Source organism: Mobula birostris, chromosome 3 (assembly GCF_030028105.1).
Source record: "Mobula birostris isolate sMobBir1 chromosome 3, sMobBir1.hap1, whole genome shotgun sequence".
Classification (NCBI taxonomy): Eukaryota; Metazoa; Chordata; class Chondrichthyes; order Myliobatiformes; family Myliobatidae; genus Mobula; species Mobula birostris.
This window is the reverse complement of record NC_092372.1, coordinates 141,772,475-141,796,998: the sequence shown is the minus strand read 5'-3', so window position 1 is coordinate 141,796,998 and position 24,524 is coordinate 141,772,475. Positions and strand designations below refer to the sequence as shown.

The following is a 24,524-nucleotide window of genomic DNA, read 5'->3' as shown; positions in this document are numbered from 1 at the left end:
CTCCTCAATGTTAGGTTTCCAGACTTTTCCATTGGCCCATTTAAGGGTCCAATTGTGCACAACGTGGGACAATGGAAACCTGATTGGATGAAGGCTAACCAATCAAGAGGGACAGACAACAGGGATATACATACCACTGGACTAGACATGGCCAGGCATTATCCCTGATGAAGATGGCCGTGTTCGTCATCAAAACATCGGTTAAAATAGGTACTGTGCTTGACTAGAAGCCCAAGAACAGTTTATTTGTTATTGACCCTAAATTTACTCAAGACAGCAAACACCTCCTCCTCCATAATTTGTATACAGCCCATGACTTCATTGCTGCTTTGCCTCACCTCTATAGACATGTCTACCTCCAGAGTAAATAAAGATGCAAAAAAAAAAAAATCCATTTAAGGTCTCCCCTATCTCTTTTGGCTCCATGGAAAGGTGATCACTTTGATCTTCCAGAGAACCAGTTTTGCCCCTTGCTATCCTTTTGCTCTTAATATATCTGCAGAAGTCCTTGGGATTCTCCCTCACTCTGTCTGCAAGAGCAACTTCATGCAATCTTTTAGCCCTCCCGATTTCCTTCTTAAATGATATCTTGCATTTCTATACCCCTCAAGTACCTCATTTGCTCCTAGTTGCCTGTTATCCTTGTCTTTCATTCTGACACTATCCCATCCAAAACTTTTGCAGAATGGGAGACCCAAACAATATGTGGAAAGTTAAAATCAACTATTGTCACGACCTTCTGTTTCTTGCCACAGTTTGTGACCTCTCTCCAAATTTGCTACTCTGAATCCCATAGACTGTTAGGAGATCTGTAATATAATCCCATTAACGTGGTCATCCCTTTCTTATTCCTCAGTTCCACCCATATAGCTTCAGTTGATGAGCTCTCTAGTCTGTCCCGTCTGAGCACTGCCATGATATTTTCCCTGACTAGAAATATCACCATTCCCCCTTTAATTCCTCTAAATCTATCAAATCTAAAGTATTGGAACCCTGGAACATTGAGCTGCCAGTCCTGCCCTTCCTCCAACCAAGTTTTGTTAATGGCTGCAATGTCACAATTCTACATGCTTATCCATGCTCTAAGCTCACCCACCTTCCCTGTAACATTCCTTACATTGAAATACACACAACTCAGGACATCAGTCTCATCATGCTCAACTTTGTACGTTGGTTTAACAACACCTTTCCCCACATTTGTTTATTCTGTGGAAAAAATGGAATAACATGATACAAGAATGTTGGCTCAGTGCAATTATCTCAAATAAATGTCCCTTCTTGACGCATTTTTATACATTGATGAGGGGCTAACTTAGCTGAAGCAAAACTCTCAGCTGGTGAGGAAATTCATCTGATGCCAACAAAGCATTGATTGGCTGACGTATCATAATATGTCTCATAAAAGCATCTTCAATCAAGTTTGATTTTAACTGATCAGCTTGGAATTTCAGACAGTTTGATAGAATAATGTTTGAGGCCCACAAGTGTGACTTCTCAAAATTGCCATGGACTGCAAGGACTCCAATATGGCAAAAGATTACTTTTTAAAAATTAACTCTCCCACTGACTGATCTAAACTGAGATAACCTGAAGAGTTTACAATCCTAGCCTGATGACTCAGTCTCCAAATATGCACATTAGGAATTTGGATTTCCTACAACTTTCCATACTTTAAAATAACTGGTTTGAAAAAGGTGTGTGGTACCATGCTCAAATTTCCAATATGTTCTGATGCTCAATATGTTTCTGTGCCTGAAATTTAAAAAAAAACTGGATAGTGTGATATCAGTCATTGCTATCTGTGTGATAACATTGAATCGATTCGCCTTCCATCTGTGGAAAATTCAATAAATCGTTTAATTTAGGAACAATAACAATGGTATTGACATTGTGTGAGAGTAAAATGGGCGATGGTAGGTAAGTAACATGTTAAAAAATCTCCTAAAATGTCTTGCCATTGAAGTCAAGGGTTTGAAATACAGTGGTGCTAGAAAGTTTGTGAGCCCTGTAGAATTTTGTTTATTTTTACATAAATATGACATAAAATGTGATCAGATCTTCATGCAAGTCCTAAAACTAGATTAAGAGAGCCCAATTAAATATCTAGCACTCAAAACATTATATTTTCTCATTTATTCATTGAGAAAAATGATCCAAAATTACATGAACTTGTTGAAAAAAGTATGTGAACCTCTGGGGTAATGCCTTTCTACAAAAGCTGTTTGAAGTCAGGTGATCCAATCAATGAGATAAGATTGGAGGTGTGGGTTGCAGAGGTACCCTGCCCTATAAAAAAGACACACAAAATCAGGTTACTGACAGAGCCCGCTCTTCTCAAGAAAGAACTCTTTATGTGAAACATGCCTGGATCAAACAACTTTCAGAGGACCTTACAAGAAGAATTGTAGAGATGCATGAAGCTAGAGAAAGCATTTCTAAAGACCTGAGTGTTCATCTGTCCACAGTAAGAGAAATTGTCTACAAATGCAGGAAACTCAGTATTGTTGCTACTAACCTTAGGAGTGAGCGTTCTGCAAAGATCACAGCAAGAACACAATGTGCAATGCTGAAGGAGGTGAAAATGAACCCAAAGGCAACAGAAAAAGATCTGCGAAAAATCTCTAGAACTTGCTAAAGTCTCTGTTCCTGTGTGCACTATAAGAAAAATACAGAACAAGAATGGTATTCATGGAAGGACACCATGGAGGAAACCACTGCTCGTAAACAAAAACATTGCTGCACATCTCAAGTTTCATAAAAAAAACACCAGGATGTTCTACAATGCTTCTGGGACTATGTTCTGTGGACAGATGAGATGAAAGTTGGGCTTTTTGGTAGAAGTGCACACTGCTATGTTTGGAGGAAAAAGGGCCCTGCACACCAACAGCAAAAACTCATCCCAACTGTGAAGCAAGGTGGAAGGCGCATCATGGTTTGGGGTTGTTTTGCTGCCTTAGGGCCTGGACAGTTTGCAATCATTGAGGAAACAATGAATTCAACATTGTGCCAAAACATTTTACAGGAGAATATCAGGGTAGCAGTCCATTACCTAAAGCTTAATAGAAGTTGAATAGCGCAACAAGACAATGATCCAAAAGACAGGAGTAAATCAACAACAGAATTGTTTAAAAAAGAAAATTTGTGTTATGGAATGGCTGAGTCAAAGTCCTGACCTTAGTCCTATAGAAATGTTGTGGAAGGACCTGAAGCAAGCAGTTCATGCAAGGAAGCCAACCAATATCCCTGAGTTGAAGCAGTTCTATAAGGAGGAATGGCATAAAATTCCTCCAAGCTGATGTACAGGACTGATCAACTGTTACCGGAAATGTTTGGTGGAAAATATTGCTGTACAAGGGAGTCACACCAGTTACTGAAAGCAAAGGTTCACATACTTTTTCCAACAAATACATGTAATACTGGATCATCAACTGTCACACATCAGGAAAACTCACCCTAAGCACATAATTGTGTGATTGCAATTGAATTGCCCATTTTATATCACTGCATATACAGTGGTGCTAGAAAGTTTGTAAACCCTATAGAATTTTCTCTATTCCTACATAAGTATGACTTAAAATGTGATCACATCTTCATGTAAGTCTTAACACTATATAAAGAGAACCTAATGAAATAAATAACTCAAAAACATTGCACAACATTCACTGCATCCCCTTTATCTATGCTACTTGTAATCTCCTTAAGGAATTCCGACAGGTTTGTCAGGCAAGGTTTTCCCTTAAGGAAACCATACTCTCTTTGTACTACCTTGTCCTGTGTCACCAAGTACTCCATCACCTCTCGTCTTGAACAATTGACTCTAACATCTCCTCAAACACTGAGGTCAGGTTAACTGATCTATAATTTCCTTTCTGCTGCCTTCCTCCTTTCTTAAAGAGTGGAGTGGCATTTGCAATTTTCCAGTCCTTTGACACCATGCCAGAGTCCGATAATTTTTGAAAGATCATTTCTAATGCCACCACAATCTCTAACTCTACCTCTTTCAGAACCCTGGGGTGCAGTTCATCTGGTTCAGGTGCCTTATGTACTTTTAAGCCTTTCAGCTTTTTAAGCACCTTCTCCCTTGTAATAGTAACTGCACCAACTTCTCTTCCTTCATACACTACAACACCTGGCAACAGCCTTTATTGAAAACAGCCAATTATCAACAGCATAGAAGGCACAATAATGAATTATACTCAAACCAGAAGAAACATTCAATTCTTAAAGCTCTGCTAGTCCCATATATTAAAATGCTTCCACCTTCGGAAATTGTCAGTGCATGGTGCAAATATTATAAGTTTCATATGAGTCCATACCTGAATGTTGTGTTAGTCTTGATACCTCATTTCTGAAATGTGTTGAATAGAATTGAACAATATGCAAACATCAGCAAGATGCCACATTTTTTTTTAACAATTTTATGGCAAGAAGATCATTGATGAAGCAGAAAAAGATAATGTGCTAGGACATGGTCCTGAGGAACTCCTGCAGTGATGTCCTTCAACAAGAATGGTTCATCTTCAACAATCACCACATTTCTTTGTGTAAGGTATGATTGCAGCCATTGGAATATTTTCCCCTTTGTTCTAACTGACTTCAGTTTTATCACAGGCACCTTGATGCCACACTCAGTCAAATATTGCCTTGAGGTCAAGGGCAATCAATCTCACTTCATCCCTGGAATACTGCTGCTTGGTCCATGTAGTCTGGAGTGGAGTGAGTTGGGAGTAATAACTCTCGTAATAATAGCTTCTGTGAACCTGCTGATCATTGCCAGTTACTGACTGGGCAGGTTGTCTTGTGATTTTCTTCTGAAAAAACAGGACAAATCTTGGCAGTTTTCCACATTATTAAGTACATGTCAATGTTATAGCTGTTCTGCAACAGCTTGGAGCTATACGTAGCTCTGGAGCTCAAATTTTCAATACCACAGGTGGGTCATTGACTCATCTCATAGGCTTTGGTGTGTTCATTTAGAGTAATGTAAAATACTGTATATTTACCATTTGGGCTTTTTCAGGACAAGTTTAAATTGGAATAATTATTTTGAAATCAGTAAAATTCCTATTAAAATATTAGTGGCTTATTAGATTTTTTAAAAAATCCGTATCTTCTTTTATAATTATCTTTTGAATTACATGTAAATGGTGCTCGAACACAATATTTCAGTGCACACAAGTTGTACAGCACTCATTTAGAGCTATGACCTTGACAGCCATCAACTTGCCTGAATAAATTGCATTGGTTTAAATACTTACAGTCCTGATTTCTTACTCAGTGATCACACCAAAGGTGTGTGGAGTTGGAAGGAAGTAGAGGTCTTGTTCCGTTGCTTGTTGAGTTCTTTTTGTTACATTCTATGTTGTCCTGCCCAGCATTGTGGGCATGCTATGTTGGCACTGGAATGTGTGGGGACACTTGCAGGCTGTCCCAGCACATCGTTGGACTGTGTTGATTGTTAATGCAAATGACATATTTCAGCATATATTTTGATATACACGTGGAGGCAAATTAATGCCAATCTGTTTTTAAATTTCTCCAGTGACAATGATTTTATTGAAATCATTTTTAATAATTTGTACCACAAATCATCTTGCAGTATACCAACGATGCATTCAGTTTGTTGGCCTCTTTCTAAAATCTTAGCTGCAGGATTATTGTGGAATCTTTGGTGCAAATTTATTTTTATTTTCCAATGATTTGGAGAAATCAGACTGCAGGCAACAACTAAGAAAATATGTAGATAGCACTGCAGAGGATTTTAAATTAATAATTTAAAGAGTTTTCACTTTCGTCGTTCCCTTGTAGCAAGTTTAAAATCAACAACTTGCAACTCTGTGCGGTTAACATCTCAAGCACAATGTTGCATCTTAATTACTGAAAGAATGAAATACTACACACTAGGTTCAACACAGCCTAATCCAGCCACACATCAAAATTCTACAATGTTGTACACAATGCAGTGAAATTTTGATATGTAATTTGATTTCTTCTCATGACAGACCTATAAATTTGTAACCAAATATGACATAAATTGCTTTAAAGCCTTTTAATTGTCATTTCCAAGGAATGAAGAATCCCATTGTCATGGTGGGTAATTCCACTTCCAAAACCAAACAGGTACATAAAAAAAAGCCAATAAAATGCAAATAGAACACCCTTGTTCAATTAACTGCTGAATAATAAATGAACTGTGTTCATGATTGACAGTCACTATCTTTTAATCCCAAGGAATAGCACAATTTAACTAATTTCCCGTGAACACCAGTTTGCAATGTTTCTCTACTTTCAGGTATACAGTGATTGCACAATTTGGAACAGATTGTGACCATATGTAGTGGTGTAAAATGAGTGCTGCTTTCCATTTTCTATTTTTGCCCTTGAATATTCTGTGCACTTAAATCCAGTTGTTCAGTTCACCGGTGGGGTTATGTGGTTAATTTGGAATCTTTGGCTATTTTGTTGCCAAGTGCTGTTGATGGTTTTCGCTGCACTCAACAACACCAATGATAGAAGCCAAAGAAATAAGAGTGTACATTAAGCAAGTAACTAAAGTTTACAGAAAGATGCAGGGCTGAAGGAAATAACACAGAAATGGAAGATATTTGGACATGAAGAATGAGGGATTCTTAATAGTATTAAATTTTCCCCATTCACCTGACAGTTTTTAAATTTCCCGTAACTCCAGTTGAGTGATTTGTTGTTGAATATGAAAAATGTCTTCCATGGAAAAAAAAATTAACTGTATTAACTTATATGCGTTTACCATGGGAAAGCCATTAAGAACGATAAAAATTTTATCTTCCTACTCTGTGTGATGTTCCTTGTCAATTTCTTCCTACAGTTTTTTTTCCAGTAGGATATTCATTAGTTTTAGCAGCTGGTCAGCAAGCTGCTGTTTGGTATGATTTGCTTATTTAGATATTAAATCTGTGCAAGTAATCAACATGACATTTCTTATAAATAATTTCAATGTGAAGCAGCTTCATGTAGCCCACAAAAATTGCAGTTGCCTCTTCACAATTGTTCATTTTAATGACACAGCTGTGAGCTTACTGTTTTCAATTCATTTGAAATTTCTGCATGGTTACATTAAAATTATTTTGCTTGACTGTTATTGCTTATATGAATTTGGAAAACAGCAACATTTTGAAGGACTTGGTCTTTTGTTTCTTACTCAATTTCACTAAAACTTTATTTTTGCTTTGCTTTTGTTTACTATAGTTACAACTTATCAGTAGCAATCTTTCTGCACCATCTAATTTCACAAAGAAAATCTTAATCTTGTAAAATATTTTCAGGTAGCCCTGTTAATTAGTAAAACTTTGTAAACTTATGAATGCTTTTCAGCTTCAGAAAAACAGTTGCAAGGTTATTTTTTTCTAAACTTTAAATACATTACCTACCTGCTACTAGCATAAATAGAATTGCATTTAAATTATTTGGATCATTACTCTGACTGAAACAATCATACCCAACTTATTCCACATGATTTAAAACTTAAACTCCATCCTTCATGTTTTGGATCCAGCTAAGTTTTAATGCTGGGTCATTGACCTGTAAAGGTTTGCACTGTGTGCCTCTCTACAAAAGCTGCTGGACTATTTCTGTTGTTTTTCTTTTGTTTTCTTGAAGCTTGTTTGTTCGCAGTCAATTAGCTTAGCATTAAGTCAAGATCAGCCATTTTCAGATGAGCATACTTTATCAATATTTCATAGTTCCAATTGATTTTTTAAAGAGCTAATATAAGATTTTGGCACCAATACTCTGGAAGATGATTTTGCTTATTTTTTAACCTGCAAATACATTAAAACATTCCAATCAATGTTCGATATGAACTCAAACAATCATTTCATGAATCTGTGTATTATTTTGTTTTCTGTCTCTACCAGGACCAGTATCGGTTATTCAATCCCTCCTTGTCAGGCCAAGTTCTGGTTCCTTGCACTTCTTTCCCCCATTCACTTCCCTTAAAACTGCCACCTTCCATTAAAGAAGGCAAGGGACAAAGTCTTGTGATGCAGGAGTGGCATTCTCCTTTCACTTTTACTATTGGGTTTTCTTTAAATATATTTTTCATATTTCTGATTTCAGCTGCATCGGAAATAGTTGCACATTTTCCCATAAAATCTGAATTTGCCTGTACATTCCTAAACAAATTTAAGATTATTGTTTTTTTTTCAAGCATTGAAATATGAAGGTTGAAGCAGCAATTGGACTGAGGAGCAAACAGGAGGCAGAGAGTATATTAGATAGAAGTTTCGGGGGGTGTTTACAATGCGGGTCTAGCCAGATAGATGGATGACTACCAAGAGAGCCAGACAGGTACTACAGAAGGTGTCATTCATTCCCCTTTCCATAGGGTATAATGTTTGAATCCTGTTGAAGGAAAAGCAAAAGAAGCAGCCAGATCACAGACTCTGTTGTATAACAGAGAAGGTCAAAGTGTGGGCAAATGATAGCGATAGGGGACACTATAATCAGGGGCACAGAAAGGCATTTCTGTAGACATGAGTGAGACCTCAGGATGACGTGTTCCTTCTCTGGTTCCAGAGTCAAGGAGGTTTCTGAACAAGTACAAGACATTCTGAAAGGGGAAGGTGAGCAACCAGAGATTGTGGTCCACATTGGCACTACTGACATGAACTTAGAACATAGAAATCTACAGTACATTACAGGATCTTCAGCCCAAAATGTTGTGCCAGCCATGTAACCTACTCTAGAAACTGCCTAGAATTACCCTACCGCATAGCCCTCTATTTCTCTAAGCTTCATGCACCTATCTAAGAGTATCTTAAAAGACCCTATTGGTCAGCCTCCACCACCGCCGCCGGCAATGCATTCCACACACCCACCACTCTCTGTGTGAAAAATTTACCCCTGATATCCTCTCTGTACCTGCTTCCAAACACCTTAACACCATGCCCCCTTGCGTGAGCTATTTCAGCACTGGGAAAAAGCCTCTGGCCATCCACATGATCAATGCCTCTCATCATCTTATAAATCTCTATCAGGTCACCTCTTATCCTCCGTCACTTTAAGGAGAAAAGGCCAAGTTCACTCAACCTCCAGTACATTGTGTAACATCTTTCATTTTCTTACACCAACAGTTCTATTTTTGCTTTGCTTAAAGTTGCCAGTTTTTTTCCAGCTATTCTTCGGAAATGATGAAGGGCAAATCCAACTTCAATCACACAACACACTTAAAACTCCCAGACAAGAAGCAGTGATCCTGTCAGTATGGGATTCATTTTGATGTACCAGCCACAGCCACAGATGACAGAACTTCCAGTAACCAATCTAGGGTAAGCAAGATGCAAACACAGAAGGTGAAATCAGATATTGAATGTAGGCACCATAGAAAAAAAAAATGTCTTGTCATACAGGTGCCAACTCTTACAGATCTTAAACATCAATCTAAATAAATCATTTACTAAGACAGAGAACAAAGCTAAGGGAACCTTCAATCAGGGAATTTAGCTAATGCCAAGTAACACCAGAGATAGCAATAAATCAGAAACTCAGTCCACCACCTAATCTTCCTGGTAGATGAAATATGTTTGCTTCAGCATTCAAGCGAAAGCAAAACCTCAGGTATACATTCATGAAATAGGTTGTAAGTGTCTTACTGTTGCTGTTGATGCATTGAACTTCAGGTACTTGAACACCCGGTCCACATTCACTGTCATTGCTGGGGAAGCATTTGCTCAATTTCACAACCTGCCAGCTATAACATGACGGGTTGTCACAAAGTATTGCTTCATTTAAGTGTGGACAGTTTCCAATCCCACCAGTAGGCTCATTGGTAATCTGTCGTTTCCGCAGTTTAAATCCTGACAGAAGGAATAATTTGACATTTCACTTTTCTATTCACAAAATGTATAGAAGTAATAATAATGAATCTATAATAGGTTGTATAAATATTTTTCAGAAATCAGTATACAAGGAAAAAACATCTCATAAGGGAGGATACTTTCAAATGAAGAATTGTAGAACCAGCTTTACTTAGTTTTGGTAGGTAATATAATATAAACTCAAAACATCACTGATGAAATTAAATATTGTCTGGTATGCATCTCACCCCTTCTCTTCTCCTCCCCTGCCCTCATTACTTCCCTATCACCTCCGTTGGCTTCTTACTTCTTTCTCTTTCGTCCATGGTCCACTGTCCTCTCTGAATAGATTCCTTTCTCTTCAACCCTTTTTTACCTCTTCTGCCTACAACCTCCCAGCTTTTTAATCATTACCCTCCCCCACTCACCTTCCCCTTCAACAATCACCTGCTTGAATTCCTCCCCTTTCACCCACCTTCGTAGACTGGATTCTAACACCTTCCTTTCCAGTCTTGATGAAGAGTCTCAGCCCAAAATATCAACTGGTTATTTCCCTCCATGGACACTGCCTGATCTGAGTTTCTGCAGCACTTTGTGCTTGTTGCTGAAGATTATCAGCATCTGCAGAATCTCTTGTGTCTAACATTTGCATCTTTTAAAATTTCATCAATGCATTTGATTACATTGTATTAAAATTAACAAAACCATCAGTAACCCTTGAAAACAGACTGAACAAAATACTTACTTTAAATGGAGTCTAACTCTTCCATTATTCCTCTCTCAAAAAAAAAATTGCTATGCAGATCCTAAATTAGGTGATTTCCTCTTTGCTTGGCTCAGTGGTCCCCAACCTCCAGGGATTAATTATTAATTAGCTTGTTTATTTCAGCTTTTTCCTTAAAGACGTGCTGGGTGCATCCCGGCTACTGCTGCACCCCTGCATGCTTCGCAGCCCAGTATCAGTACACGGCTCAGAGGTTGGGACCACTTAATTAATTTTCATTAAAAACACCTGAATAATTTTGTTAGATTTATTGCACAGAGATCCACCATAAAATTGAAAAAATAGTACAGAGAAAAAGAACACTAAAGAAGTCCTAAATATAAATCCAAAAACTATTGTTTAATAATATTCACTTCCTTCATTGACCTGAATTTTTTCAATCATAAGAAATAGTTCACAACCTTTGTCCACCAATACACAACTCAAATTGAGATTCAACTCACCTTTCTTTCCCTGTGGATCATGACAGTTTTCATAGGTACATGGTCCCCAAGCAGACCAAGATGATACTTCACATTCAATTGGACATGCAATCTGACACATTTGTGTAGTGTTTGGTGTGGCTCCAGTGCACAACTTGCTGTTAACAGGTTTTGAAGCTGAAAATATAAACAAAAAAATTGTGTTAATTTATACATTAGATGTAACATGTAAAATGTCTCATTTAATAACTGGAGCATATTAAAGTATGTCCATCAGACCATACGACAAAAGAGCAGAAGTTGGCCATTCGGCCCATCGAGTGTGCTCCGTCATTTTATCATGAGCTGATCCATTCTCCCATTTAGTCCTACTCCCCCGCTTTCTCACCGTAACCTTTAATGCCCTGACTACTCAGATACCTATCAATCTCTGCCTTAAATACACCCAATGACTTGGCCTCCACTGCTGCCCGTGGCAACAAATTCCACAGGTTCACCACCGTCTGGCTGAAAAAATTTCTTCGCATCTCTGTTCTGAATGGCACCCTTCAATCCTTAAGTTATGCCCTCTCATACTAGACTCCTCCACCATGGGAAACAATTTTGCTACATCCACTCAGTCCCTGCCTTTCAATATTTGAAATGTTTCTATGAGGTGCCCCCTCATTCTTCTAAACTTCATGGAATACAGTGCAAGAGCGGACAAACCTTCCTCAGGAGGGGAGGAGAAGATGGTGGCGCGACGCAGTGCGCGTGGCCACAACGAAATGATACTGTATTTGTAAGTAGGATGCCATGCACAATCCTGATTTGATGGAGGCAGACGTGAGAAGCACGGAGTAACATCTGGCGTAACTTCTGAAATGCCTGCTTTGCTGCTGCTGCTACTGTGCGATTGAGAATCTCCAGAGGGGAAGGCCCCAGATCCTCGGCTTTGCCTATTGCCTGTTGCCGGGGCCGGGGTTGAAGCGCTTGGTAGAGATGGTGCTCGGTGCTTAGTGTCAGAGGGTTGGTTGGAGGCTCGAAGTTTTTGGACGGACTCAAGAGTCGACTGTGGTTGGGTGCTTCCAGGGTGCTGCATTGGCAAGTTTGCGGCGCTGGAAGCTCATGGCGGGGAGAGTTTTTCTTCCTTCTCCTTCTGCGTGAGATAATGGAACTTTCGAGAGACTTTGATACTTTTTTTTTTACCATGCCCATAGTCTATTCTTATCAAATTATGGTATTGCTTTGCACTGTTGTAACTATATGTTATAATTATGTGGTCTTTGTTAGTTTTTCAGTCCTGTTTGTCTTGTGTTTCTGCGATATCATTCTGGAGGAACATTGTATCATTTCTTAGTGCATGCATTACTAAATGACAATAAAAGAGGACTGCGTGTACTCATGACCTAATCTAATCTAATATGTTAACCCTTTCATTCCCGGAATCATTCTAGTGAATCTTCTCTGAATCCTCTCCAACATCAGCACATCCTTTCTTAATAAGGAGCCAAAACTGCCCAGAGTACTCCAAATGAGGTCATACCAGTGCCTTATAGAGCCTCACTCACAAGAACTCAGCAGGTCGGGCAGCATCCGTGGAAACGATCAGTCAACATTTCAGGCCGGAACCCTTTGACAGGACTGAAGAGGGAAGGGGCAGAGGCCCTATAAAGAAGGTGGGGGGAGGGTGGGAATGAGAATGCTGGTAGGTTCCATGTGAAATACCAGTAAGGGGAAAGATAAAGGGGTGGGGGAGGGGAGGCAGGGAGGTGATGGGCAGGAAAGGTGAAGAAGGAATAGGGGAAAACACAATGGGTAGTAAAAGGAGGCGGAACCATGAGGGAGGTGATAGGCAGCTGGGGGAGGGGGAAAAGTGAAATAGAGGTAGGAGAAGGGAGAGGGAGGGAATTACCGGAAGTTGGAGAATTCTATGTTCATACCAAGGGGCTGGAGACTGCTCAGATGGTATATGAGGAGTTGCTCCTCCAACCTGAGTTTAGCCTCATCATGGCAGTAGAGGAGGCCATGTATGGACATATCTGAATGGGAGTGGGAAGCAGAGTTGAAGTGGGTGGCAACCGGGAGATTCTGTCTGTTGTGGCAGACAGAGCAGAGGTGCTTGACGAAGCTGTCCCCCAATCTGCATCGGGTTTCACTAATGTAGAGGAGGCCGTACCGGGAGCACCGGATGCAATAGATGACCCCAACAGACTCACAAGTGAAGTGTTGCCTCACCTGGAAGGACTGTTTGGGGCCCTGAATGGTGGCAAGAGAGGAGGTGTAGGGACAGGTGTAGCACTTACGCTTACAGGGATAAGTGCCGGGTGGGAGATCCATGGGGAGGAACGTGTGGATCAGAGAGTCGAGGAGGGATCGATCCCTGTGGAAAGCGGAGAGGGGTGGAGAGGAAAAGATATACTTAGTAGTGGGGTCCTGTTGAAGGTGGCAGAAGTAGCGGAGGATAATGTGCTGGATCCGGAGGCTGATGGGGTGGTAGGTGAGGACCAGGGGAACTCTGGCCCTGTTGTGATGGTGGGAGGATGGGGTGATGGCCAAAGTGCAGGAAATGGAGGAGATGCGGGTGAGGGCATCATTGATGACGATAGAAGGGAAACCTTATAGAGCCTCAACATCACATCCCTGCTTCTATACTCTATTCCTCTAGAAATGAATGCCAACATTGCATTCGCCTTCTTCACTACCAATGCAACCTGGAGGTTAACCTTAAGGGTATCCTGCACGAGGACTCCCAAGTCCCGTTGCATCTCAGAACTTTGAATTCTCTCCCCATTTAAATAATAGTCTGCCCATTTATTTCTTCTGCCAAAGTGCATAACCATACACTTCCCAACATTGTATTTCATTTGCCACTTCTTTGCCCATTCTCCCAATCTATCCAAGTCTCTCTGCAGACTCTGTTTCCTCAGCACTACCGGCCCCTCCACCTATCTTTGTATCATCAGCAAACTTCGCCACAAAGCCATCTATTCCATAATCCAAATCGTTGATGTACAATGTGAAAAGAAGTGGCCCCAACACGGACCCCTGTGGAACACCATGGTAACCGGCAGCCAACCAGAATAGGATCCCTTTATTCCCACTCTCTGTTTCCTGCCACTCAGCCAACGCCCTATCCACGTATGTAACTTTCCCGTAATTCCATGGGCTCTCATCTTGTTAAGTGGCCTCATGTGTGGCACCTTGTCAAAGTCCTTCTGAAAATCCAAATGTACAACATCCACTACATCTCCCTTGTCTAGCCTACTTGTAATTTCCTCAAAAAATTGCAATAGGTTTGTCAGGCAGGATTTTCCTTTAAGGAAACCATGCTAAGTTCTGCCTATCTTGTCATATGCCTCCAGGTACTCATAACCTCATCCTTGACAATCGACTCCAACAACTTCCCAACCACCAATGTCAAGCTAACAGGGCTATAATTTCATTTTTGCTTCCTTGCCCCCTTCTTAAATAGCTGAGTGACACTTGCAATCTTCCAGTCCTCCGGAACCATGCCAGAGTCTATTGACTTTTGAAAGATCATTGCTAATGCCTCTGCAATCTCCACAGCTACTTCCTTCAGAACACAAGGGTGCATTCCATTTGGTCTGGGAGATTTATCTACCCTTAGACTATTCAGCTTCCTGAGTACTTTCTCTGTCGTAATTGTGATTGTGCACACTTCTCTTCCCTGACACCCTTGAGTGTCCGGTATACTGCTGATGTCTTCCCCAGTGAAGACTGATGAAAGATACTCCTTCAGTTCCTCTGCCATCTCCTTATCTCCCATTACAACTTCTCCAGCATCATTTTCTATCGGTCCTATATCTACTCTCACCTTTTTTTACTCTTTATATACTTGAAAAAGCTTTTAGTATCCTCTTTGATATTATTTGCTAGCTTCCTTTCATAGTTCATCTCTTCCTTCTTAATGACCTTCTTAATTTCCTTTTGTAAGCTTTTAAAAACTTCCCAATCCTCTCTCTTCCCACTAATTTTTGCTTCCTTGTATGCCCTCTCCTTTGCTTTAATTTTGGTTTTGACTTCTCTTGTCAGCCACGGTTGCATCCTTTTTCCATTCAAAAATTTCTTCTTTTTTGGAATATATCTGTCTTGCACCTTCCTTACTTCTTACATAAACTCCAGCCACTGCTGCTCTGCCGTCCTTCCCGCTAGTGTCCCTTTCCAGTCAACTCTGGCTAGTTCCTCTCTCATGCCACTGTAATTTCCTTTACTCCACAGACATACCGAAACATCAGATTTCGGCTTCTCTTTCTGAAAATTCACAGTGAACTCAATCATGTTATGATCACTGCCCCCCAAGGGTTCCTTCACCTCAATCTCTCTAATCACCTCCGGTTCATTACACAACACCCAATCTAGTACAGCCAATCCCCTAGTGGGCTCAACAACAAGCTGTTCTAAAAAGCCATCTTACAGACATTCTACAAATTCTCTCTCTTGAAATCCAGTCCGACCTGATTTTCCCAATCTACTCACATGTTAAAATCCCCCACAATTATCATAACACTACCCTTCTGACAAGCCTTTTCTATTTCCTGTTGTAATTTGTAGTCCACATTACTGAAACTGTTAGGAGGCCTGTATATAACTGCCATCAGGGTCCTTTTATCCCTGTAATTTCTTAGCTCATGTCATTCTTTGCAGTGTACTCTGAATGATGAGTAATAACCTCTTGATTTTATTTGTGGGTATGTTTGATGTTTTTGGAGAAATTGGATTGCTAAAATTCCCTTTAAAGAAATTGTTCATGACCAGTGTATCTCCTTACTGGAAGAATAATGGAGAAAACACCATTACCTCAACTTATCTTAACAGCGCAATAATTCATCTATCTGACCATTTTCCACCATCATGTACTTCTAGTTATTATTTAATATAATCAGGAAATGCAAACTTTGTTTTATTTGCATATATGTAAATGTCTCAAGATTTTCTGAAGGTGGAGTAGGAATCTTCTCTGTGCCCCCTTGCAATGCTCAAAATATGCAACCAAATCAGTTAGGAAAAGGAAGAATGAGGTTTGAGAAGTCTTCTACCACCTTCTCTCTTCGCTGTTCTTTTGAGTTCATAGGGAAGCCCTTGCTTTGGCCTCAAAAGGCCTCAACAAAACATAGGCAAATTAAACTTGTACTGTATGTTCGAACAAACATTATAAAATTGACCATACTGCTAAAGCTGTGAAACATTTTATTATAGGAGATGAAACTTATTATATAAATGCAAGACTTCCTAGAGTGCTTTTGATGACTCTGGATGCTTCAAAAAGGCAAAACATTGGTGTGTCACCAAAGGCATGGTATAATATTCAATTGTGCACTGTAATTACAAAATTTCATGGACTATTGCCCATTTGCAATTTCCAAACTAGAGCAGTAATTGAAAATAATGCTTATGCTGTATGACCAAAAGTCCCAAATTATTGATTAATGTTACACAAAAATTCCTTTATGTTCTAAGATACATACGCAAGTCCTATGCCAGTGAAACATTCCCTTGACCAGTTGTGCCACTCTGACAGAATGATTTTTGAAGCCATAAAAAAACTGATAATGCAAGACTGATGCTATGTAATCACATTAGAACAGTAGAGAGCTGCCCTATCCCTAGAGGGAAAGGTAGGTAATTGGAATTAAAAATCCTTGTGTCATGCATCTTGTTGCAGGACACATAATACTAAAGCATAGACTCAGTGGTCCTTTATTAGGTACAGGATGTACCTAATAAAGTGGCCTCTAAGTGTATATTTAGATTTGTAACGTGTATTGGCAAATGTTTTTAAAGAATAATTATTTTTAGAACGATTGTTATATTGACTCCAACAATCAGAATTGAGAACAGATATGCCAGTTAATCACATTTTTTCCCTCGTTTACTGTGCTACTTATTTATTTGTATATATTCTGTGTAATTTATAGTAATTTTTATTTATTTGTATATATTCTGTGTAATTTATAGTAATTTTTATGCATTGTATTGTACTGCTGCTGCAAAACATAACAAAATGCAATAAAACTTAAATAAATTATGGGCTGATTATTCAGAAATCCTGATGCTTAGGCATCTGGCCCACTTGGTGATGTTACCTTTTTCCTCTTTCCCTTTAAGCTCACTGTGTTCTGTTTCCTGCATGCCTTTGAAGTCTCCAGAGCATTGTTTCCTGTCATTCTATTAGATTTATGAAGTTCACTGGAATTTTTATTTTTGATCCTTGTTACATTTAAAAATAATGCAGAATGATAAAAATGGACTCTTGACCGCACAATCTACGTCATCTACCCTGTGACTAGTGGTGTGCCACAGGGATCAATGCTGGGTCCATTGTTATTTGTCATCTATATCAATGATCTGGATGATAATGTGGTAAATTGGATCAGCAAGTTTGCTGATGATACAAAGATTGGAGGTGTAGTAGACAGTGAGGAAGGTTTTCAGAGCCTGCAGAGGGACTTGGACCATCTGGAAAAATGGGCTGAAAAATGGCGGATGGAGTTCAATACTGACAAGTGTGAGGTATTGCATGTTGGAAGGACAAAACAACGTAGAACATACAGGGTTAATGGTAAGGCACTGAGGAGTGCAGTGGAACAGAGGGATCTGGGAATACAGATACAAAATTCCCTAAAAGTGTCGTCACAGGTAGATAGGGTCGTAAAGAGAGCTTTTGGTACATTGGCCTTTATTAATCAAAGTATTGAGTATAAGAGCTGGAATGTTATGATGAGGTTGTATAAGGCATTGGTGAGGCCGAATCTGGAGTACTGTGTTCAGTTTTGGTCACCAAATTACAGGAAGGATATAAATAAGGTTGAAAGAGTGCAGAGAAGGTTTACAAGGATGTTGCCGGACTTGAGAAACTCAGTTACAGAGATAGGTTGAATAGGTTAGGACTTTATTCCCTGGAGCGTAGAAGAATGAGGGGAGATTTGATAGAGGTATATAAAATTATGATGGGTATAGATGGAGTGAATGCAAGCAGGCTTTTTCCACTGAGGCAAGGGGAGAAAAAAACCAGAGGACATGGGTTAGGGGTGAGGGGAGAAAAGTTTAAAGGGAACATTAGTGGGGGCTTCTTCACACAGAGAGTGGTGGGAGTATGGAATGAGCTGCCAGACGAGGTGGTAAATGTGGGTTCTTTTTTAACATTTAAGAATAAATTGGACAGATACGTGGATGGGAGGTGTATGGAGGAATATGGTCCGTGTGCAGGTCAGTGGGACTAGGCAGAAAATGGTTCGGCACAGCCAAGAAGGGCCAAAGGGCCTGTTTCTGTGCTGTAGTTTCTATGGTTCTATTTGACCTTTCACCTTGGTAACCATAAGACTTTATTCTGCACTCTGTTTATTGTTTTACTATATACAATCAGTGCACTGTTGTAATGAATACCTTGGACAATAATAAACCAATTTACCAATCTAAATAAAAGCATGGGTCTGTAATAAGCGTAATATCCAAAAGTATAAAGATTCTGCCAGTCCGGCAACACTAATGTCCCAAGCTTGCAAGAACAGTGGATTTTTACTGTTACATTTTATGGGATGAACTTGTCTCAGGTAAATGAGCCAAGACTCCATGAAGCAAATACATAGCAGTCCTTGATATCCCTCTGGTACATTCACCTGCAGGATAATTGGTAGTGGGATTTTAAGGCCTTGGTGTTTCAAAAGTAGCTGTACAGCAGCGTGCTGTCCTGCTTTCGTTCCCTTATTAAAGGGGAACTGCATTCGCAACCAGAATCTGCCATCCAGAATCCATCGATTTTGAGTATCAATAGACTTATTAAACATTTTTAAAAAATGCTGCTGACTAAAGTACCCATGGCTGTGAATGTGGTTTTCTGCTGTAGTAGTCCTAAATGGGAATATTTGATGATGTCCGTTGGAGCTACATGCAAAGATTCGCCACTTACTGGGGCCATTGTAAAGACTCATTGAGTGGTTACTGGGAGGGTACTTTATCCAGTAAAGAAGAAGGTACTGTAAGGTTAAGTGGTTATAGAAGAAGAAGGTACTGTAAGGTTAAGTGGGAGCATAGGTTGGAAAGTTGTGGCCTTGCTTAGAGGCTTTGGTGAAGGGGCAGAGGCAAGGTTTATTTTTACTGTTCACACTGAGTACCTGATTTGGTATAAGTGGGATTGCAGTTCAGAGAGTGGAATGTTCCTCCTGCATGAGGTGTCTTCAGGCTCTTATACCTCCTCTCTGATGTAGCAATGAGAAGGGATCATATCCTGGGTGGTGTGGGACCTTAATAATAGATGCTGTCTTTTTGAGGCATCGTGCTTTGAAGATGACCTCGATGATTCAGAGGCTACCATCCGTGATGGAGCTGGCTGAGTTTGAAACCCTCTATAGCTTCTTCCAATCCTGTGCAGTGGCCCCTTGATAGCAGACAGTTTGAATGCTCTCCACAGTACATCTGCAGATATTAGCAAGAGTCTTTGTTGACATACCAAATTTCCCCAAACTCCTAATGAAATATATTCACTGCTGTCCCTTCTTTGTAATTACATCAGTATCTTGGGCCCAGGATAAATCTTCAGAACCCAGGATCTTGAAAATGCTCACCCTTTCCATTGCTGACCCCACAATGAGGATTGGTGTATGTTCCCTCGACTTCCCCTTCCTGAAGTTCACAATCAGTTCCTTGGTCTTGCTGACATTGGGTGCAAGGTTGTTGTTGCGGCATCACTCAACCAGCTGATCTATCTCACTCCTGTATGCCTCCTCATCACCATCTGAGATTCTGCCAACGACAGTTGTGTCATGGACAGAGCTTAGAAACAAGGGGATGGTCACTCCAGTGGGGTAGTGCTATAGACACCCCTACCCCCCCCCACCCAAATTGTCAGTAGGAACTTGAGGAGCAGGTGTGTAGAAAAATTGGTCAGTTGTAAAATGGAAAGCTGGAAAATGGGGTCTCATATGCCAGACCGCTGTTTATAGGCTTCAGTTCGGCATTCGACATCATCATACCCCAGAAACTGGTGGGGAAACTGGCCTCACTGGATCTCAACACCTCCCTCTGTAGTTGGATATAGACTTCTTAACAGTAAGACCACAGTCGGTCCATGTGGGCAGCAACGTCTCTAGTCAAATTACGGTCAGCATAGGTGCTCCGCAAGGCTATGAACTCATCCCACTGCTTTTCACACAGCTGAGGCATTACTGTATCACAGGATCCAGCTCAAAATGAGTCATCAAGTTTGCAGATGCTGCAATGGTGGTTGGTCACATCAAGAATAATGATGAGTCAGAGTATAGAGAGGAAGCGGAGTGGCTGGTGGATTAATGTGAGAAGAACAACCTAAGCCTGAGTGTGGAGAAGACCAAGGAAACCATTGTGGACTTCAGGAAGGTGCAAACGAACCATCCCCCTCTGTGAATACAAGGCTTCTCAATGGAGTGAGTTACGTGCACCAAGTTCTTGAGCGTTCACATCATGGATGATCTCACCCAGTCCCTTAATATCACCTCCCTGAACAGCAGGATCTCCACCTCCGAAGAAGATTGAGACAAGCAAGGCTTCCTCTTCCCACCCCCCCAACCCCAACCCCCAACATCTTAAATGTGTTTTACAGGAGCACTATTGAGGGAATCCTGACGTTGCATCCCCATCTGGTATGGGAGCAGTCGAGCTTTGGACCTAAAGTTCCACAAAGGACTGTGACGACACCTAAGAGGATCATAGGTGTTTCATTGCTATCCTTCGGGGACATTTATCAGGAGCGCTGTAAACACAGGGCCTTTAGTATTATTGAACATCTCCCCCGTCCATCCAGCATCCTCTTTGACTTTCTACCATCAGGCAGGAGACTACGAGGCACAAAAACAAGAATGGTTAGAATGAGAAACAGGAAAGGGTTAGAATGAGAAACAGAGTCCAAGGCCATTAGCCTTCTGAACTCATGACTGCACTGTATTCGAAGTGTCACTGGTTAAACTGTTCTGCACCTTACAATACTTAATATTAATGCATTTTACTTTGTTACTTATTTGTGATTCATCAGTAGATTTTATCCTTACCTTCATAAATTATCATGTGCTATGTGTGTTATGTGCAAAACTGTGCTTGACACCCTGGTACGAAGAAACGTTTTCTCGTTTCTATATACATTATCTGGTTATATACATTATATACATGTATATAGTTAATTGACAATAAATGACTAGACTTGATTTGTAAAAATAATAGGATTATATTAGTAGGTAACTTTAATCTTCCCTGATATTGTCTGCGTCTCTTGGAGTTATATGGGCCTGGATGGGGTGGAATTTATGAAATGCATATAGGAATGTTTCCTGAATCAATATACAGAGGACCCTTTTTTTGAGGGAACAATACTGGATCTCTTCATAGGGAGTGAGGAGGACAATTAACAAAAGTAGCAGTCAAGGAACACTGGCTCTAGTGACCATAATTCTTTTATTTTTAAGATAGTGATAGGAAAGGGTAAGATAGGTCAACAGGTTAGGGTGCGAAAGTAGAGCAGAGCTAATTTTGGGGGAATTGGACAGGATCTAGCAGAGGTCAATTGGGAAAGCATACTTGAGATGAAAGCCGGAGTCTTTTAAGACTGAGATACCAAGTGCCTAGGACCAGCACACTCCTGTTAAGATGAAGGATGAAGCTGGCACGTTTAGGGAATTATGGCTGATGAGGGATATTGAAGCCCTTGTCAAGAAAAAAGGAATCATATGTTGGGTTTAGCATGTTGGTTCAAGCAAATCTCTTGATAGTTATAAAACGATTAAGTATACTCTGAGGAAGAAAATCAGGAGGACAAAGAGGGTATGAGATGGATTTGGTAGGTAAGGTTAAGGAAAATATAAAGAGGCTCTGTACCTATATTAAGAATAAAAGAGTGGTTTGGGAGAGAGTAGGTCCACTTAAATCAGCAGGGCCACCCAAGTCCTGAGCAGCAGGAGATGAGTGGAATTTTTAATGAATATTTGTCCTCAGTGTTTACTAAGGAGAAAATCATGGTTGCCTTTGATGTAAGTCTATAGGAAATACTTTTGATAACATTCATATTAACATGGAGGTGGTATTTGCAGCCCTTTAGCACATTAAGGTAGATAAATCCACAAAGCTTGACTGAGTGCATCTTCAGACTTCATGGGAGGCTAAAGGAGAAATTACAGAGACCTTGGAGATATTGGCTTCGTTAGCCACTAGGGATGTTATTGAAGACTGGAAGGTGTCTAATGTTCCTTTGTTTATTAAAAAATAGCAAGGTCAAGTAGGCAACTACAGGATGGTCAGCCTGACGACAATAGTGAGGAAGTTACTGGGGGCAGGGGGGTGGTTTTGAAGGACAAGGTTTATCAGCATTGGGGTAGGCTGTCCGATTAGGAGGACTCAGCCTGGATTTGCACAAGGACAGTCTCCTTGAAGAATCTTAATTTATTAAAGTAATAAGGGCAAATGAGGGTAGGCCAGTGGATGTTGTCTATCTAGATTTTATCAAGGCAATGAGGGTACTGTGTGGTAGGCTGCTCTGTAAGGCTAGATGCCACATAATCCAAGGAGGGCTAGTTAGGTTTCAAAATTGGTTTGGAGGTAGGAAGGTGATTAAAGTTTGCTTATTGCAATGGAAGCCAGTGACTATGAGTAGGCCATTGTTGGTATCCTTGTTATTTGCTATTTCTATAAGTGAATTTGATCAAGAAATACCTGGCTTGATCAGTAAGTTTGCAGAAGGCGCAGGATTAGGAGATGTCAATAGTGAAGGTTATTGTACATGACTAGGGAAGTGAGCTGAGGAGTAGCAAATGGACTTTAACACGGATATGTAAGGTGATACAGTTTTAAATATCGTACCCGCATAGGGCTTGTACTATGAATTGTAGGACACTATGGAGTGTAAAGGAACATGGAATCTAGACGTATAAATACAGAGTTTGCTAGACAGGGTGGAAAAGAGATTTGTTTGTTTAGAGTTAAAACATAGAACTGGTCTTCTATCCCAATGAACTGCCCTGCTCCGCAACCTACCTATTTAATCTTAGTGTAATCACAGGTGTCAAAATGGTTGTTGTGATGTGTCTAGTCTGGTACTGCAGCGGGTACTGCTTGTCGCTGTCACTTTTAGCTTCCTCTGCTCGCTGGCAGTCTTGCAAAAAGGAGAGCTGAATGCGTAAGTCTCTCCCTGCCAATACATAGCCTCTCCAACAGCAAGCCTCATGCAATACCTCCTCGTTGGCGACGCATGGAAAGTGAACTCCTGTTGGACTCAGGCTGAACGACAGAGGACAGGAGGAGGTCTGGCCCCTACACATTTAGCACACAGGTCCACCGGTGTGTGGACAGGCTCTGGTGCTCGTGAACCAGATCCCCAGCTATGGGTGAATAGCTCCACTGCTTTGTGGGCAGCCTCGGGAGAGACAAAGGCTATGGGAGTAAACCTAGACAGCTAACCTGGAGTGGAGCTCCTAAGTCGGCTGGATGTCATTGAACATCCTTCCAGCAGTTCCTATAGCCAAGCTGGTGCCAAATGTATTGCTTCATAAGCTTTCCTTTGGACTACACTGGTGAGGCTGAAAGGAGGATCTTGATGACGGGGCATCTCAGGATCTCCATACCTTCCTCCCAGGCTTACAAAATCCAACTAGACTGCTAACCGGTACATCTTTATACCGTGGGAAGAAACCGGAGCATCCGGAGGAAATCATGGGGAGAAAATACAAACTCCTTCCAGACAGCAGCTTGAATGTAGCCTGGGTTACTAACCACTACACCACTGTGCCACCCCAATGGGGTAAGGAAACTGGAGCACCTGGAGGAGATGGTGCGTGTAACGTATGGAATTACTTCTTTTAGAGTTTGGAGTAATGACTCCTTAACACGATGTATGATCTGCTGTCCATGCATATATATTCTTTTCACCTTTTTCTCTCTCTCTCTCTCTCTCTCTAGCTGCAATGTGAATACACCAGTTAAAGCCATCTCCCATGTGCATACTTTTATTTTAATTGATACATAGTTGCACAGACACAACAAATTGGCAACGAGGACAACTCTGAATGTCAGAGAATATCACCAACTGCACCGACAGTTACAGGACAAAACAGTGAGAGTTAAACTGTATGAGAGCCATCATGGACGCTAACAAAGAGATGCATGAGTAACTGCCTGCATAGTACACAGTGAAAGACCCAACTAGCAAAGTTAAAGTGAAAATAACATGCCGATGGCTTCATTTGGGAAGGATGATAAAGTTGATAGCGCTAATGAAGGCTGGGAGTCATATATCAGGACAGCGAAACTGTATTGCAACGCGAAAAATATGAAGGAACAAAAGAAATCCCTCATGCTTCTTTTCTTAATGGGTCCTAGAATGTATTGTCTCTTACACAAGTTAGTAACTCCAGAAAAGCCAGCAAGTAAGATGTTTGACAAATTTTTTAAAATTTTACAAAATCACTTGAGCCCTAACCACTGTAATAGCTGGGAGATTTAGATTTTACAAAAGGAACCTGTCAAAGG

The 24,524-nt window shown here is 40.5% G+C and overlaps 1 protein-coding gene across 1 annotated transcript in view; it reads right to left on the bottom strand.

Moving 5' to 3' along the window:
* Nucleotides 1-24,524, bottom strand: part of LOC140195299 (thrombospondin type-1 domain-containing protein 7A-like) — a 430,342-nt gene that overhangs the window by 169,705 nt on the left and 236,113 nt on the right. The window contains exons 5-6 of the mRNA XM_072253392.1: nucleotides 11,061-11,216; nucleotides 9,630-9,833 (exon numbers count right to left, since the gene is read on the bottom strand). Of these exons, the coding sequence (XP_072109493.1) occupies nucleotides 9,630-9,833; nucleotides 11,061-11,216 (360 nt within the window). The remainder of the gene's footprint in view (nucleotides 1-9,629; nucleotides 9,834-11,060; nucleotides 11,217-24,524) is intronic.